The following is a 19,043-nucleotide window of genomic DNA, read 5'->3' as shown; positions in this document are numbered from 1 at the left end:
TCTCCAAGGATCAGAAGGTAGGGAAATCTAACTGAGGCATCAGCAAATGAGTGAATTAACAAATCATTGAGCCTGCAAATAGGTGGGAAAATGTGGGACACAAATGCAACAAATAAATAAACAAATAAATAAATAAATAAAAAAGGAGAAAGGCATACTGAACCTAAGAAAGTGCTGTGTGATGCCATCCGGAGGACCTGAGATGGATTCCAGGATCTGGTTTTCTACTTACCCAGGCTAGCTGGAGCAGCTGGGAAGGGTAGAGAATCTTAGCCATTGCTCAACAGCAACACCCAATGGCTAAACTTGGGATCCATAGTCGTCTGGTTCCAGAGGTAACTGCATTTTGTTGACCCTGGCTGAAGACCATTTGTCTATGTGATGGCTGAATTAGAGGGGGGCATATAAAAATGGGGGTGGGGGGGAGTAACCAGAGTGTACCTGTGAATAAACGTTCACAGTGTGATAGCCTAATAAACTGCAGGTTTTTTTTTTTTTTGTTACATTTGTACCCCGCGCTTTCCCACTCATGGCAGGCTCAATGCGGCTTACATATACAGGTACTTATTTGTACCTGGGGCAATGGAGGGTTAAGTGACTTGTCCAGAGTCACAAGGAGCTGCCTGTGCCTGAAGTGGGAATCGAACTCAGTTCCCCAGGACCAGAGTCCACCACCCCAACCACTAGGCCACTCCTCCACTCAGTTCAGATTTTGATGGAAGCACAAAGACACAGGAGCAAACTTAAGCAAAATTCAATCAAAACCAATGATCTTACAAACTAGAACTCAATAGTTACCTGATGGCCTGCTTGTGAAATCAGAAAGTTTAGAACCCGTGCTGTCCAAGTTTATTCCTTGCTCCCCTAACAGTTGCTGTTGATCCGTCTCCTCTAGGCCAGGGGGACGGGAATCTGGAGCACTGAAACAATTTTTGAAAAGATCTTGTCATGAAAACCAGTAATTGTACGTTATTTCAAACAATTTCCTCTGAAATACTGGTATTTTGTTACACAAATTCTACTTTTCTTGTAGTCTAGCTGAATATGAGAGAGAGACTGACTGATCAGCAAGGATCTGGGCCATGATGACCAGTGAGCATAAAAATTCACCTACCCAAAGTGGTAAAGATCCAAACAGGAAGACAAATGGTTAGACTACACAGGCTATCTATCTGGTCAAAATTTACCATGTATTCTGTTGATATCATCAGTTGATGGGGTAAAGAGGTTATTGCTATCCATACAGAAGCTACAAAATAAAGCAAGCATGAACTAAAACTTAAATGCAAGAAGCCACATGCTATAGGCCTAGAAAATAAAAGTGACAAGCATAGGGTTTGATTTGTGCAAATTCTGCAGGGTTTGCATCAATAAAGCAAAACTCTGCCCCCAGAATAGTTACCTGCCGACACCGGGACCACTTTCTCTGCATCCTATCAAAAATCCATCTAGCATTATTCATTATTGAGTGCCCCTTCCCCTTAGCTGCCTTTTCTGTCTGCAAGTCAAAGTAAGTCTATTGTTGGGACAGTAAACATACTTTTACCCACAGACAGGCTGGGCATTAAAGCCTAAATTTCCAAAGCTTTACCTATGGAAAGGCTTTAATTATTGTTTCCAAAGTCACAGATTTATCCAAGTTTTCATCCCATCTGCCACACCTTGGATTACATAGGTCTGAACCTTTGCCTAAAGCAAACTGAATTTATAAATAGCTTACACCCTGAGAATTTTACCCCTTACAACATGAGAACTTTACACCTACTTAAGCTGCTCTTCTACTTGCTGATTTTTCTTCTTCCTCGGAGGTTTCTTCTTCTTGGGTTTTGTGGCATTCTGATTGCCTTGCTTACTGTTCACACCAAAGTGTCCTGTGGATATGTCACTTTGCAGCAAGTTAACCAGAAGTGGACTGGTTAGAGTGACGTCTTTATTTACAGGGAACCCAGGATTTTGACCACAGGAGATCTGGTTGCCATTGGGCGCTCCACTGAAAGGGGTACTAAAGGGCAATCCATGTCCAGAAAAATGATTCCCAGGGGTATTATTTCCTTGCACTGTCTGTATATGCGATGGCACCATATTTCCTTGTTGCATGGACACATCTGGCAGCATCTGTGTAAGGTTTACATCATTGTTTGACACAGTAGAAGTATCATTATGTTGCTGCTGTAAGTGTGGGCCAGGACCTGCTGGCCTCAGAACCTGCCCCTGAATTCCCATTCCTTGAGGGCTACTGTTCACAGTGCCCTGCTGTGCCATCATCTGTCCGGTGAACTGTACCATGCTTCCTTGCATATTTGGAGTTGGTCCCCTCATCATCTGAGCTTGGCCTGCCATGACATTGGGCTGTGTCTGAATACTAAACGTCTGTTTATTCCCTTGCATTTGACTGGCCATCATTTGCTCTAGCATTGGGTTCTGCTGCAACATGACCTGCCCTTGAGGTCCAATCATTTGATTATGCTGTGTCATCATTTGCTGACCCTGTTGAGGAATCATCTGCTTCGGCGGGGTCATCCTTTGCTGTGCAGGTCCAAGGTTTTGGTTTTGAGGTGTGATCATCATCTGGCCTTGTGGCATGAGTTGGCCACGAGAAAGTATCAGTTGATTTTGAGAAGACAGGCCTCCCTGCGCCTGAATGTTCACCATCTGCCCTTGAGATGAAACAATTTGCTGGTGTATTCCCATGAGCTGGGACTGTGGTCCTTGTTGAGGCTGCCCCTGCATACTGCTCATGTTCACCTGGGGAACTCCGCCAGTACCAGCCTGCTGACTGCTCATGTTTCCATGAAGCCCCATAAGACTGGTCTGCATCATGTTGGGTGGACCGTGCATCTGATTCTGAGAAGGGCCTCCTGCTTGACCACCTGAAAAAGAACATTTACGGCATGAACCATATATTGTACTTTGACTAATAATGTGTCTAAAAATATAGCGATTCATACAAGGAAAAAATAATTTTATTAACAAGGTCACAGTTTTACATCTCTAAAGTCCTCAGCATATAGATGATACTGAAGTCATTTCTTAGGGCCATATACCAAATATACCTTTCCTGCAAGCATTCAAACCCTAACAGGCTGGTGTCAGCAGTAGTAGGTAAGGGTAAATTATTATTTTTTTATTTATTGCATTTGTATCCCACATTATCCCACCTGTTTGCAGGCGCAATGTGGCTTACCTGCTAATTTGCTTTCCTTTAGTCCCTCCGGACCGGCCCAGAATGTGACTGATGGGTTGTGCACGCCTTCCAGCAGGTGGAGACTGAGAAAAAAAAAACTGAGACTCTAGCCAGCCAATAAGAGCCCTTGCCAGCTAGAGAAAGATCTAGTAATCTCAGTCTCCAGCAGGTGGAAGGTGGTGAGTCCTTCAGTCTCATTCCTTTTTGTCTATTCTTATTAATGTTATTTTCTGCTGAAAGGTTCAGGTTATTTCTGTGCATCTTTAAAAAACAAAACAAAACCCTGCTTGGTAGGGGCTGAGGTCCGTGGGGGCCTCTGTTTGCCCCGGGGGTGCCACACTCGGGGAGTCAATCAATTGGGCTGCATTTTCACTGTAATAAGTCTTCCCTCATTTGGTTTTACCTCTGTTGTCAATGTATATTTGTGTGCTTTTCTGAACTGTGAACCACCAAGGGCCCAGTCTCTAGGACTGGCAAGATATACATTTTTCCTACATATTCTAGTTTATTCAATGGTTAATTAACTGAGCCAAATATGAATAAAAAATCAAAACACTGGTAAGCAGGTACAAACAGATTTATGTTGGTCTACAACCACAATTGCTGAGATTCTGCTCAAATGTAGGATCCAGACCATACACACTAACACATTTAAAGTCACAAAATTCAATATACTGAAAATATTTTACACTGGTCCACATTTTCCTTACTCATTTTCCACACGTTATTAATCCATCTCATGCTCTCTTCTTTCCATCACCATGCGAGTCCCCTTCATCTAAACCATCTTACATGTCTGCGTTTGCTCCCCCCATCTCCTTGAGGAACCCAGTGTAGGCAACCCTATGCATTGAATACCAAGTTTTAGGTGTATTACTAGCTCCTAGAAGGACGGAATGTGCCCCTGATGCAGGCAGTCCAGCTGCTGAAACATCTGTGCGGTAGGACAGTATACAACACCTGGTCACTAAAGATTGTTCTAAAAATAAATTTTCCCTGTTTACCACTAATTGGTTCTTCCGACTGCTTTTACTTCCCTTTTTTTTAAGAGAACAAAGGAAAAAAAAAACCAGGTGCGTCAATCCCCTGATTATCTGAATCAAAGTCAGCATTATTTGTTTCTTTACGCATTGTCACTGAGTTTTACAAATAAGAAAAATTTGTTGGTTATTTATGTTGTGTATCATTTTTTCCATTTGATATGGGATTTTAATTTTGATTGTGATTGGTGAATTTTCTATTTTATGCTTTCACATGATATTTATTTATTTATATTTTGCTCACACCTTTTTCAGTAGTAGCTCAAGGTGAGTCACATTCAGGTACTCTGGATATTTCTCTGTCCCAGGAGGGCTCACAATCTAAGTTTGTACCTGAGGCTATGGAGGGTTAAGTGACTTGCCCAAGATCACAAGGAGCAGCAGTGGGATTTGAACTGGCCACCTCTGGATTGCAAGACTGGTGCTCTAATCACTAGGCTACTCCTCCACCCCAAAGAATCTTGTTACTCTTTGGGGTTCTACATGGAATGTTGCTATTGAAATTCTGCATGGAATCTTGTTGTTTTTTTTTAGAATTCTAGAATCTTTATTTATTTAGATTTTGCTGACACCTTTTTCAGTAGTAGCTCAAGGTGAGTTACATTCAGGTACTCTGGATATTTCTCTGTCCCAGGAGGGCTCACGATCTAAGTTTGTACCTGAGGCAAAGGAGGGTTAAGTGACTTCTCCAAGATCACAAGGAACAGCGGTGGGATTTGAACTGGCCACCTCTGGATTGCAAGACCAGTGCTCTGGCCACTCCTCCACCCCAAAGGATCTTGTTACTCTTTGGGGTTCTACATGGAATGTTGCTACACTTTGAAATTCTGCTTGGAATCTTGTTTTTTTTTTTTTAGAATTCTAGAATCTTTATTTATTTAGATTTTGCTGACACCTTTTTCAGTAGTAGCTCAAGGTGAGTTACATTCAGGTACTCTGGATATTTCTCTGTCCCAGGAGGGCTCACAATCTAAGTTTGTACCTGAGGCAATGGAGGGTTAAGTGACTTGCCCAAGATCACAAGGAGCAGTAGCAGGATTTGAACCGGCCACCTCTGGATTGCAAGACCGATGCTCTAACCACTAGGCCACTCCTCCACTACAGCAACATTCCATGTAGAACCTCAAATAGTAGCAACAGAATCTCAAATAATGTATTTGGATTTTGCTCACACTTTTTTCAGTAGTAGCTCAAGGTGAGTTACATTCAGGTACTCTGGATATTTCTCTGTCCCAGGAGGGCTCACGATCTAAGTTTGTACCTGAGGCAAAGGAGGGTTAAGTGACTTCTCCAAGATCACAAGGAACAGCGGTGGGATTTGAACTGGCCACCTCTGGATTGCAAGACCAGTGCTCTGGCCACTCCTCCACCCCAAAGGATCTTGTTACTCTTTGGGGTTCTACATGGAATGTTGCTACACTTTGAAATTCTGCTTGGAATCTTGTTTTTTTTTTTTTTAGAATTCTAGAATCTTTATTTATTTAGATTTTGCTGACACCTTTTTCAGTAGTAGCTCAAGGTGAGTTACATTCAGGTACTCTGGATATTTCTCTGTCCCAGGAGGGCTCACAATCTAAGTTTGTACCTGAGGCAATGGAGGGTTAAGTGACTTGCCCAAGATCACAAGGAGCAGCAGTGGGATTTGAACCGGCCACCTCTGGATTTCAAGACCTGTGCTCTAACCACTAGGCCACTCCTCCACTCCATGATGTAATCCATGTTTAATTACTGTATTACAAAGGGGAAAAATATAAATTTGATATTAAGTGCTGGATAAAATGTCACCACTAGATTGGTATTTTCAAAGACAATTCTCAACTGGGAGAACTTTCTTCTTATTTCAAAAAGATTATCGCAGTGTTTTATCTTAAAGCGAGCCAAATTTTTAGCAGACTGAAGTTGTGGCAACTTCATATACAGTCCTCTCCTTCTGTAACAAACTGTTGGCTATTCATCCATAGTAGAACAGGAGAGGTTACAAAATTTTAAACTAAAAAAGGCAAAATAAATGTATTTCTGACTGCTACCACCTGTCAAACCTATAGTGCTAAGAAATTTACAAAAGACTTATTAAAGCACTAGTAAAAAAGTCCCGTTTCTGATGCAAATGAAACGGGGGCTAGCAAGGTTTTCTTCTGTGTGCATGTGGGAGTGTGTGTGTCCCTGCCCTCTGCCCTCTCTCCCTTCCCCTGTGCTGTCTGTCCCCTCTGCTCTCTGTCCGCTCCCCTTTCGGAGTCGAGTCCTTCAGTGTTAAGTTTCCTGCTGTGCTGTGTTACAGAGATAGTGAGGGCTTCTGCCCTCTCTCCCCTCCCCCCTCTGAGTCCTTCACTGTTACAGGGAGCGTGATTTGATTTCGAGCTTTGCTGTGTTTTCCTTCACTGTTTGTGTTACAGAGAGAGCGAGGGCGGGGCAGACACTCATGGGGAAACCGGATCTCTCTCCCCCTTCACACTTCCGGCTGGAGGCTTCATTTAGAACGTTGGTGGTGCCTTTTATATATAGAGATTATAAAAATTCACCATTTGATCCCTAAAACATTATATCCTTCAAAATCATTTGAATATTTAAACACAGTTGAAATAAGCTATCATGTCTTGAGCTTTTTGCCATTTTGTTTCATTATTGTGACATGATAAATTAAGCTAACACGTCTATCGGTCTTTCTAACGGGAAATCAAATGGTCATAGTCAAAAGTACTCTTCCCATTTTATAAACTCAACAATAGAACAAACCTTCTCCTATCTTTTATATCTTGTTAAATTTTTAGAATGTGCTCATACACTAAGCTTGACGTCAACTGAAAAACAAGCAATTGTTTTTTCCATTTTTGAAGCAGATGTAGTCAGAGGGTGAATAAAAAAAAATTAACAACAAAAAAACCTAGAGAAATATAAAATTTAGTAATGATAAAAATAGGTAAGGGTACCAGGAAACTTGAAAATAAAGTGAGGGAACGTTTGAGATCTCTAATGTGCAGAAAGTTCCATGCAAGCTCAGAAAAACCTCTTTATTTTTAAATCTGAGCTCCGAGTGCTACCCATGTCACCAATGACAGAGGACATCATTCATTTGTGTGGCTAATTCATCTTGTTCGTGGATGGAAAAAGCAATAACTGTTTTATGTGAAACAGTCCAGACTCTTTGCTGTGGGTTGTGTTGGACCTCAGAATCTGGCTGATATTTTTTATGTTCAGCAAAAATTATTTATTTCAGCTTTGTTATCCAGACCCTAGCAAGTCATTAAAATCAAACCCAAAAACCTCTACAGACACGAACCTAGAAAGCCAATACCTCAAAATATTCAGTAATTCATTCTGCTAAGATTTTTCAGAAAGGAGATTAAAAAAGGAAATAAAATACTTGAAATGAGTCACGAAAGAAAAGGTGAAGCATAGAAACACTTGTTAATACTGACCTGGGTGCTGCAGATTATGGTTTGTCTGTAGCTGAGGGGCTCCTGCATTCACTGGTGTTCCTGGAGCTGAAGATACCTGGCCTTGCATATAGTTCTGATTAGACTGACCTGCAGCGAATCCAGGTGGAAGGCGTTTAGGCATCCCTTTACAAGACACAAAAAGAATGTATAAGGAAAAGTGTGATTTTTGTTCATTTTTCCCTCAATGGCTGAAATTCTAGTTTCTCACAACAATAGAGAAAATAAGTACATGAATATAAATTTCTTATTCCCTTACCTTTTTTTTTTTTACTTGAAAGCTTCCTCTTGCTCCTTTCTACCTCCAGCTCAATAGGCACCAGTCTAGGATCTGGTGACATGAGCCTTCTTTCACAAGATACATGGGGATTTTTCTCCAATTTTATTCGCAGCCTTCTCCTCCTCCAACATATCACAGGCCCCGAGCCTGGTCACTGAGCATTACCGTTAAGTAATGACAGGAGATGGCATGAGCCTATATGGCCCCATTACCTGAGCTGAACCCAGTGGGTGGAGCAGTATTCAAAATGTTGACATTGCCTATGAGCTTGCTTTGTTATTTGTAATGCTGTATTGTAGATTTCAGTGTTGAACTATATGCCTTTATTTTTGCTTATAACAACAATAAAGATACTAAATAACCTTGGGTGGGATGTAGGGGACGGGACATCGGAGAAGGAAAGCTGCGGGATTGTTGGTGAGCCACCTCTGATATGAGTTTGACAGGGAGGGGAGGGGTGTTAAGGGAGAACTGCCAGATTGTGGACAGGAATAGAGAGTTGCACGGGGACAGAAATCTTACCCGTCCCCGCTGGAATCTTACCCGTCCCCGCCCGTCCCCACTGGAATCTTACCCATCCCCACCCATCCCCGCAAAAATTTAAACCATCCCAACCCGTCCCCGTAAGAATTTAACCCATCCCCACCTATCCCCGTAAGAATTTAATAGTACATAAAAGAAAGTTCCAGTCAGCTCCCTCAGTCTCTCTCTGGATTTGAGCCACAGCACTGTAGGCAAGGAAGGAGTGGAAGCTGAAACTTGGAACACTCTGGTGTGCACATGTAAGATTTGTCTCTGATTTACTGGCAGTGTGTGCTGAGAGGCCGCCACATGCACGCACCAGTAGGTTAGGTGACATCTGATTCTTGTGCCTGTGTCAGAGCTGAGGTCTGACACAAGTCTGGTAGCAAAGAGGATTAATAGTAACAAAGTAAGTGACAGCAAATAGACCTGAACGGTCCATCCACTCTGCCAATAGTCACACTCGTGATCAAGTCATCATTAAATCAACGAGTGTGATATTATATACTTGATTATGGTCTTTCTTCCGTTCTTCTGGAACAAAGACCACAGAAGTCTATCTGGCCCTATCCTTATGTTCCAACTACTGGAGTTGCCGTTGAAGCTCACTCCAGTCTATTCGTCTTCTCATTTGTGGGACACAGACCGTAAAAGTCTGTCCAGCACTGTCCTCATGTTCCAGCCACTGAAGTTGCTGTCTAAGCCCTTTCCAGCCCATCCTAAACCAGATTGCCATGTATGAGACACAGACCATACAAGTCTGCCAGGTATCAGCTCTAGTTCATCACAGCCAGAGTTGCCATCTAAGTGTCACTTGACACATCCACACACATGCAGCCATTTAAGGTTAGCTTTTTATATAACTTCCATTTTCTAATTAGAGATCCTGTGTTCATCCCACGCCTTTTTGAATTCCGTCATCATTTGTGACTCTACCACCTCCTTAATGGAAGACTTTCCACATTTATGCTGTTAAAGCAAGGAAGAAGAGGAGGAGGAGACAGCACTCAAATAAATTGGTATTCGGTAGATGAGAGGCTGGTGCAGGTGCAGCTTACACTTCTACGGGAAGCCCACAGAACTGGTTCCATCCCCGTGGGAACCCCGCAGGAACTGCCTCCGTCCCCGCGGGAACCCCGCAGAACTGTTTCCATCCCCGCGGGAACCCCGCAGGAACTGCCTCCATCCCCGCGGGAATCCCGCGGGTTCCGCGGGATTCCCGCGGGGACGGAAGCCGTGCAGCTCTCTAGACAGGAAGCAGAAAGGGAGACATGCTAGATGGACAGCAGAAGAGTTGACAGAGATGGCAGACCACAGGGAAGGGATGCGTGTGTGAAGGCAGAAAAGGGGAAAGTTGCTCTATCAATCAATCAGTCAGGAAGACCTCATAGCCTCGTTTCATTTCTCCACAGTGGGGACCCTGCATGCATGAGGCTGCACTGTGACTGATGAAGGACGATGTTGTCTCTCCGAGTGAGGAGAAGCTGTAGGGATGGAGAAGTCAGGTCGAGAGGTGCCAGATCCTGGTGTTGCTCCGTCTCTGGAGGCTGGCCTGGGTGGAAGGATGATTGGAGTGGCGGGGGACTCCTGGGACCTGAATGCGTGTGAGGAAGGGCGCTCTGCATGCGAGAGTGTGAGGTAGGTGGTCACCGAGAGGCTCTGTACACTCCTACAAGAACCCCGAAGGAACTACTTCCATCCCTGCAAACTCCATTCCCGTGTAGCAGCTAACAAGTTTGCTTAGGAAGTACAAAGGAGGAGGCTGCTGGAGACACTGGCTTCAACTTTTTGACATCATGCCGTCTGCTGTCATTAAACCTCCTTTGGGACAGACTAACTAGGTCTCTCTCTGTCATCTTATTCTAGATTTTTAAGAGCAAAGGAAACTGATGACAAAGATTCACTCCTAATAAGCAGCACCACAAGTTCATTCCAGAAGGTTTAATGCAACCTTCATTTGTCCAAAGTTGCCTTTCCTTCAGTTCTTATCAGAATGCTGCTGCTGGATCAATCATAGACCAGAATTAAACCACTACAAAACTAAAGATAAGCTAAAATTATATAAGCTGCTTCATCCAGAACTAAATGGCAATAATTTCTGCTCTAGGCAATCTCAGACCAAGGAGATTCTGCACCGTACGTAAACTGAGCTGACCAATACAAGATGATGGAAAAACAAACTGCTTGCACTGTGAACCTGTAGTCCCTTCCTGACAGAATACATCCTGAAGCCTTAAAAAAAAAAAAAAAAAAAGTACCTGTGAAGCTAACCAATGAGAGACTATGCTGTCATTTTGGCACTTTCCAAAATATATACCATCATGTGCAGTTTTACTCAGCCTGGTACTGAATTAAGCGACCAGAGAACTAAAAGTATGTTGAATCATACTATATACATATTTATACATATGCAATTTGGAGAAGTGGCCTAGTGGTTACAGCACCTGTCTTGATGCTCCTTGTGATCTTGGGCAAGTCGCCTAACCCTCCATTGCCTCAGGTACAAACTTAGATTGTGAGCCCTCCAGGGACAGGGACATATACCCCCAGAAAACCTGAATGAAACTCACCTTGAGCTACTACTGAAAAGGTGTGAGCAAAATCTAAATAAACACACATATATGTTGACATAAACCAAGTAAAAAAAGAAAAAGGAATACTCCTGCTCAGGCTAACATCAGATACCAGGAAGAAAGAAGCCATAACAGAGAGACTAAATAAATTCTTTTCTTTGATTCAGTCATTACCAAGGAGGAGGGTAAGGGAGATACCCATGACAGAAACTGGCTATAACGATGTCGGAGTCAGAATTACAATTTCTCACTCTGCTATTCACCTTTCTCCACTGAGAAAACTGACCATTTAGCCCTAGACTCTGTTCCCAATCAACAAGAGGACAATTGCCTTTTATCTCCTGACTTTTTAAATTTCCTTGAGTAATTTATCAAATGATTTCTGGAAATCCAGAAACACTATATCGACTGGCTCATCTTTATCCATGTGTTTACTCACACCTCACTGGCCTCCCACTTAACCATCTATCCCCCCTTCAATCCATTCAGAACTCTGCCGCACGTCTTATATTCCGCCAGAACCGATGTACTCATATCACCCCTCACCTCAAGTCACTTCACTGGCTTCCGATCAGATATCGCATACAATTCAAGCTCCTCCTCCTTACTTACAAATGTACTCACTCTGCTGCTCCTCACTACCCTCATCTCCCCCTACATTCCTGCCCGTAACCTCCGCTCACATGAGAAATCCCTCCTCTCAGTACCCTTCTCCACCATTGCCAATTCCAGGCTCCGCTCATTTTCCCTTGCCTCACTATGCCTGGAACAGTCTTCCTGAATCCCTACGCCAAGCCCCCTCCCTACCCATCTTCAAATCCTTGCTTAAAGCCCACCTCTTCAATGCTGCATTCGGAACCTAACCTTTCGAACATATAGGTTGCCCCAATCTGTCTGACCTATCAGATTAACTGTACATTTGTCTTTTAGATTGTAAGCTCTTCGAGCAGGGACTGTCTTTCCATGTTAAATTGTACAGCGCTGCGTAACCCTAGTAGCGCTTTAGAATTGTTAAGTAGTAGTAGTAGTACCTTTAAAAAAAAAAAAAAGAAATGTAGATTACTGAGGCAAGATTTTCTTTGACTAAATCCATGTTCACATTGTCCCATTTTCCATGACTATCTAAACATTCAGTAATTTTGTTCCTTATAATAGTTTTTACCATTTTGCCCAGCACTAACACCAGCCTCACCTTTCTGTAGTTTCCCAAATCATCCCTGGGACACTTTTTAAAAACTGCCATTACTTTGGCCACCACAGATATAATCGGGGGGGGGGGGGGGGGGGCACACCCTGTCAGGATCTTCATCTACTCTTGTCATGTCCTAAAAATTTGGTGTGGATAAAAATAATAGTTATTCTTTAGGCAACATTTGCAAAACACCTCTCTTACCTCCAAGATTGGAATGCAAAGTTTGTGGCCCCTGGTTTTGCTGCTGCATCACCATGAAGTTTGGGGGCATATTTCCCTGCTGTGCCACAGGATTCCTACCAGGTGAACTGACAGGTTGTTGAAATCCCTGGGAAAGCGCATTAGCCTGGGATGGTCTTGGCCCCATCTGCTGCTGTGGTTGATTAACTGTTGGAGATGATGCAGGAGATGATCCTTGCTGGAAAGAAGGAGAGGAGGCAGGAGACTTGTTGGTCAGATGGGGCTGTTGAAGAGGTGTGGGGACCCTAGCTGGCCCTCCCTGAAGTGTCTTCAGCTGGGGAGCAGTGAACTGACCTGCACTGCTCATTTGAGGGAAGTTTGCGTGAGCCTGAGTGGCCTGCTGGCTTCCAAATGGATAGGGAGGTGGCGGGTGGGAGGGAGTTTGCACAGTTGCCAACGACGGCCTTGCCTGAAATTGTTGCTGCTGCATTGGTCCAGGTAATGGCGTTTTTTTCCACCCTTGGTTTGATGTTAATGTTCCCATTGTTCCTTGAGCAGGTGGAGGCTGAAGTGCTCCTGAAGACAGCTGGTTCCAACCTGGAGGAACTGGAACCTGAGCTGGGGTAGCAAATGAAGGTCGAACTCCCTGAGGCAGCTGTTGATGTTGCTGGGGTAGTCGGGGCTGCAGCTGTGGCTGCTGATGCTGAAGTTGCTGGAAGCCGGCCAAGTTCATTGGTCTGGTAGTAGAAACTGACTGCTTGGGATGGAGCTGAGCTGTTAATGACCCAGACGGATGACCTTGCTGCTGGACTGCAATACCAGACAGAAGTGGTTCTACTGCATCTATTCAAGCCAATCAAGAACAAAACAGGTAAGTAAATGTAATTGGTACCTGTAGGAGTTTTCATATTTAAAACCGAGAATAAAATCACTTAGAAAAAATGAAGTCGCTTATCTATAATAGGTGTTTTCTGAGGTCAGCTATACACTGTTTACACAAGGGGGTGGCATGATCTCAACAGCGCCAAACTGGATGTGTTTAGGTTTATGTTTATTCAAAACTTTCTATACTGTCCCTTTGCTAAACAGTCCCAAAGTGGTCAATTCAATTCAATAAAAAAGACTGACACTCTCTTCCATTGCTTTCTAGGAGATACTTTTCCTGGGCAGCCAATTTACCCATTAGTGTGCCTCAGCCCTGTCATTAAGCTTGCGAGGTCAACTCCAGAAGTGATGACTGTCTGATAGCTCAATTGCTGTTCTCAAACAGTGGAGGAGTGGCCTAGTGGTTAGGGTGGTGGACTTTGGTCCTGGGGAACTGAGGAACTGAGTTCGATTCCCACTTCAGGCACAGGCAGCTCCTTGTGACTCTGGGCAAGTCACTTAACCCGCCACTGCCCCATGTAAGCCGCATTGAGCCTGCCATGAGTGGGAAAGCGCGGGGTACAAATGTAACAAAAATAAAAATACACCCGCTACAGGTAACTGTTTCAAGAAGAAACTGTTTACCTATCACACAAGTGGGGGACTCCAGAGATGGGCGTTGTCCTGGAAATAAACACAGCAGCCCACAAAGAGTGCAGGATTAAAAATCTTCAAACACACCTGGATAGGTTGCCTATACACGATACAACTTAAGAACTCCAAAAGGAAGCCCCTCTTTACTCTTATGCAAACACTACAGCAGGCATCAGCAGTAAATTGGAGGGGGAGGGAGGATCGTACTCCACATACCTTGGGCTTGAGCGAGGTTCACTGCTGTCACTGTATGCACAAAACTAACCCATGGCTGAGTTTGCAGTAGCTTTATGCATCAGTCCCTGAAGCAGCTAGCAAAGAATGGCATCAAAAGGCTCCCCGGAAGCCACCTGCTGCCCAATCTCTAAAAAATCAGACACACATTCCTACCCCTCCACTTCCTCCCCTCAAGCACACCCAACATCTGGACTGTTGGTAGGCAAGAGTGCAATACACCTCATTAGGAGGAGGGGCACCAACTCTGTAGGACACCAATGTAGAAACAGGAGCGTTACTGAAACTTTGCATCCCTGGGATCTGCGGGGCATGCAGATGAGGCCATACGGGGCTCAGACTTAATGTGGAAGCAGCTGCAGGTACTGAGAAAAATGTTATATTACATGCATGCACACACATCAGGAAAAAAAAATCTTTTGATCTCTTAAATCCTCTCAATTCTTTCAAGCTGCAATTCTGCAGCAAGGAAAGGGGCATGTCAGCTTTAAGATACCAAATTCTGGACACTGCATTTTCTGTACCAGTACCTGACTGTGAGGCTGGCCTTGGTGCCCTTGGTGGTAGATCTGCATTTGTTCCACTTGTCATCATGGAAGATGTTACGTTCCCATTATGCGACATCATAACAGCAATAGGATTGTTCATGCGAATAAGGCCTACAAATAATACAACATCCCTGAGACCACAAACGCTAGGGAAGCTTTTCTTCTACCTTGTCTCCATAGGAAGTAACTTTAGTACATTTGGCTGATTACAGGCTGCATGTTTATAGCCACCCCACAACTGAACAAGATTTTATTTTTGGAATATTTTGTTCAATATAAAGCTACTAAAATAACAGCAGTAGAGCAACTGTTCCAAATTTCAGCCTCTTTGGGCCTTCCCTGGAAACTCTCCCTACCCATCCACTTCAATGCAGTTCTAACATTTTTACACTTTGGGAGCAAAAAAGAGTAAGTCTCTTGTTTCACACCCCCCCCCCCCCCCACTTCCTGCAGTTACTGGCATTTCTTGCTCCACACCCCAGCCCCCCCCTGTGGTTACCAGATTTTACTCACAGGTCTGATCTCCTTTGGCTGCCACTGACAAAGCTACATGCTGGGCCAATGCAGGGCCATGAGTATATCCGCATGCTCAAGACCTGGCAGGAGGTAGGACTTGCAAGTAAAAACCCGGCCATGCACAGGCATAGCACGTAGCTTTGTCAGCGTGGGAATTGATGGGAGTGTGGAGTAAGAACTGTCCGTCATTGGGGGTGGGAGGAAGTTACCTTAAACTTGAACATAAACCTCCCCGGTTTATATATTTTTTTTTGGGGGGGGAGGGGGGGGGGAACGGGATGGGACTTATCTGTTTACACTTGAATAAGTTTATATTTGAGTATATACAATATCTATAACAGATGTTCTCTGTAGACATCAGCATTAATCAAGCACACATGTAGATATCATCTGAAAGCATCAGGACAAAGAGTTCTCTAAGAGTGACGTTCTGAGCATGTGTAGTCTTTGCCGACAGAGAGATGTAGTTTCAAAGCACTTAGACTTACAACGTTACATTGTAAACCATGTAACTTTAAGACTAACGACTAGGTTTACTAAGCGGCGCTGTGGGCGCGTTAGCGTTTTTAACGCGCGTAAATGGTTTACGCACATTAAACGCTAACACACCCATAGAAATGTATAGGCGTGTTAGCGTTTAACACGCCTTAAATTTACAGGCGCGTTAAAAACGCTAACAAACCTTAGTAAACATACCCCTAAGTGCTTTCAAAATGAGCCCCTCAGTCTCCTTAATTTATTCTATTTGATATATCGTCCTTCTGGTATAAACCAATGTGGTTGATAATAAAATGGCTCAAATAATAAAACATCCCTAACACTTAAAAATCATTCAATCTCAAGGTAAAAATAAAAAAAACACAAACATAACAAAAATAAGAATGTAAGTATTGCCATAGTAGGACAGACCAAAGGTCCATCAAGCCCAGTATCCTGTTTCCAACAATGGCCAATCCAGGTTACAAGTACCTGGCAACATCCCAAAACAATACAATACATTTTATGCTACTTATCCTAGAAATACGCAGTGGATTTTTCCCAAGTCCATTTTAATAATGGCTTACAGACTTTTCTTTTAGGAAGCTAGCCAAACCTTTTTTAAAACCTGCTAAGCTAACTGCTTTTACTACATTCTCTGGCAACGAATTCCAGAGTTTAACTACACGTTGAGTGAAGAAATATTTTCTCCGGTTTGTTTTAAATTTACTATTTTGTAGCTTCACTGCGTGCCCCCTAGTCCTAGATGGGTGGTGGGGAGGAGGGGATTTTTGAAGTGGGGGTTGGCATGGTTATCTTTCTTGTATTTTGGAAAACTTTGATTGATCGTGTTGGTCTCAATAAAAATGATTTAAATATAACCCTCATAATGCAACTGGTTCTGTGATTCATTTTTTAATCCGGCTAATTTTATTCCTGTTTTATTGCTCTACCTATGAAATTTACTTTTATAAATGCTGTTTATTGCTGCTCTGTATTTTAACAGTCACAAAAGAGAGGGAAAACAGCATACAAATACAATTAGGCAAACAAACAAAGCAAACACTGGGCCTTCAGGATTGAGAAAAATGTAGTCCTTTAATATCACAAATACCCGACACGGGCCGTGTTTCAGCGTACAACCGCCTGCATCAGGGGTCAATAAACTCCTGTCAGTCAACTTGCAAACTATGGCGCAATAGGTTACTGAAACTATCGGGGTAGAACTCCTTCAATGTTCTATGAAGTTGGGACTTGTGGAGGCTTCATAGAACGTTGGAGGAGTTCTACCCCGATAGTTTCAGTAACCTATTGCGCCATAGTTTGCAAGTTGACTGACAGGAGTTTATTGACCCCTGATGCAGGCGGTTGTACGCTGAAACACGGCCCGTGTCGGGTATTTGTGATATTAAAGGACTACATTTTTCGCAATCCTGAAGGCCCACTGTATTTTAACAGGCCATTCAACTGTTGCATTGTTTCTAATAAAACTACTGTTTCCTTAGTCATGGCCGATATACATTCTCATTTTATAATTTAAAGCTGGTTTTTCATACTTTACACAGTTAACATGAGAGGAGAAAGATCATACTGGTCCACGCTGCTGCTCTGGGTAGTTTACCCCCTACCACGCCTTTGTTTTGGGTTGCAACTACCACTCCTTTCGATTTACCCTATCATGCCTTTTTAAGAACAGCGTCACTCAATCCAGTGCTGTTTTGAGCTCTATATGCTTGGATTCCATCTTTTTGCGTTTTAGGGAACCTGTGTGCGAATCCCATTCCTTTGTTGTGATTATTTTTTTTAGGACCATGAAAAAAAAAAAAAAAAAAAGATCCTTTCAAATAGTCGACATCACCTGTAGCTTTGCCTAGTACATACCTGGTGTCGCCTGCATAGGAAACCCTGTCTCTAGTCTAACTGCATTGTTTCCTCCTGTAGGTCCATTCATTCTGACATCTTGGTTTCGGTTCTGAGTCAAATTTAAATTAATAGCCCCTTCACCTGGAAAGTGAAAACAAGTGAATAAAATCTTAATTGAAGAAACAACATTCTAGAAGAAAACTGCAGAATACTACTGCGCTGGGCAGACTTATATGGTCTGTGCCAGAGCCGGTGGTGGGAGGCGGGGACAGTGCTGGGCAGACTTATACGGTCTGTGCCAGAGTCGGTGGTGGGAGGCGGGGCTGGTGGTTGGGAGGCGGGGATAGTGCTGGGCAGACTTATACGGTCTGTGCCAGAGTCGGTGGTTGGGAGGCGGGGCTGGTGGTTGGGAGGCGGGGATAGTGCTGGGCAGACTTATACGGTCTGTGCCCTGAAAAGGACAGGTACAAATCAAGGTAAGGTATACACAAAAAGTAGCACATATGGGTTTATCTTGTTGGGCAGACTGGATGGACCATGCAGGTCTTTTTCTGCCGTCATCTACTATGTTACTATATGTTACTATGTTACTGCGTTAGGATAACTTTTAACGTACTGAGCTGGCCTGCTGATTTAAGAGGAAAGTGCTGCATATTGCCATGAAGACCGGAATTCGATTCCCAAGCCAGGGCTCTGCTTCCCAGATTGGCCAATGATGCAACGTTCAGAACCCCCCTAGGGCATGTTTACTGTGATCTTATTTTGTTTAAAATGATATTCTATTTAGGGTATAGTTTTCTCTAGCTACAGAAGTCAGTAGTTCTTTTTTTAGATTCAACCTATTGTGTTACCTGTTCATTTATAATCTTTCAAGGAATTTATTATTGTGCTATTTCATCATACCTTCCCTCATCGGTCCCAGTGTGTTCCGTGTGTTGTGCTCACCCTCTTGTTTTACTGATTTTATGGACTTTATGGTGAAGCGCCTTGATTTTATTAATTTGAAAGGTGGTACAGAAAATACAATTAAATAAATAAGAGCCACTTGCTTCAGGCTGACTCAAAAAAGTAGCAATAATACAATATACTACACCAAACTATCATTCAAAATGGAACCACGCTAGGGTGCCACTTTTCCTTGGAAGGGTTAATATATATTTATAAAATACATGGACGTTCAATCACAAAATAGCATTCTCTATGTAAACACTGAATGTTCATAAAAGAATTTCATAAACTCTACTCTTGTAATGCTTTCAGCTCTGCTCTGGAACTGGAGCAGTGTTCTCCTCCCCAGGACCTTCTGAACGGGCACATCACTCGCTGATTTTATTGACCACCTAGCTAACTTGACAGAAAATGTTAAAATACTGCACAGAACTCTTCCCCCCCCCCCCCCCCCCCCCCACTATCACCCGGCTGGCATAAATTTGTGGAACATTGCAACAAACAAAATGATTATGGAAGATATCACCCCACTAC

At 43.3% G+C, this 19,043-nt stretch overlaps 1 protein-coding gene across 4 annotated transcripts in view; it reads right to left on the bottom strand.

Moving 5' to 3' along the window:
* The window catches only part of NCOA6 (nuclear receptor coactivator 6), a 70,332-nt gene that overhangs the window by 32,535 nt on the left and 18,754 nt on the right, over positions 1–19,043 (bottom strand). For 3 of the 4 annotated variants that reach the window (XM_030211088.1, XM_030211091.1, XM_030211089.1), the window contains exons 5-10: positions 17,580–17,702; positions 14,688–14,816; positions 12,427–13,248; positions 7,641–7,784; positions 1,766–2,870; positions 799–920 (exon numbers count right to left, since the gene is read on the bottom strand). In XM_030211088.1, coding sequence (XP_030066948.1) covers positions 799–920; positions 1,766–2,870; positions 7,641–7,784; positions 12,427–13,248; positions 14,688–14,816; positions 17,580–17,702 — 2,445 coding nt within the window. The remainder of the gene's footprint in view (positions 1–798; positions 921–1,765; positions 2,871–7,640; positions 7,785–12,426; positions 13,249–14,687; positions 14,817–17,579; positions 17,703–19,043) is intronic. The other variant, XM_030211090.1, reaches the window with a different exon arrangement.

This window comes from Microcaecilia unicolor, chromosome 8, assembly GCF_901765095.1.
Source record: "Microcaecilia unicolor chromosome 8, aMicUni1.1, whole genome shotgun sequence".
NCBI classification, from domain to species: domain Eukaryota; kingdom Metazoa; phylum Chordata; class Amphibia; order Gymnophiona; family Siphonopidae; genus Microcaecilia; species Microcaecilia unicolor.
This window is presented reverse-complemented; position numbering and strand designations above follow the sequence as displayed.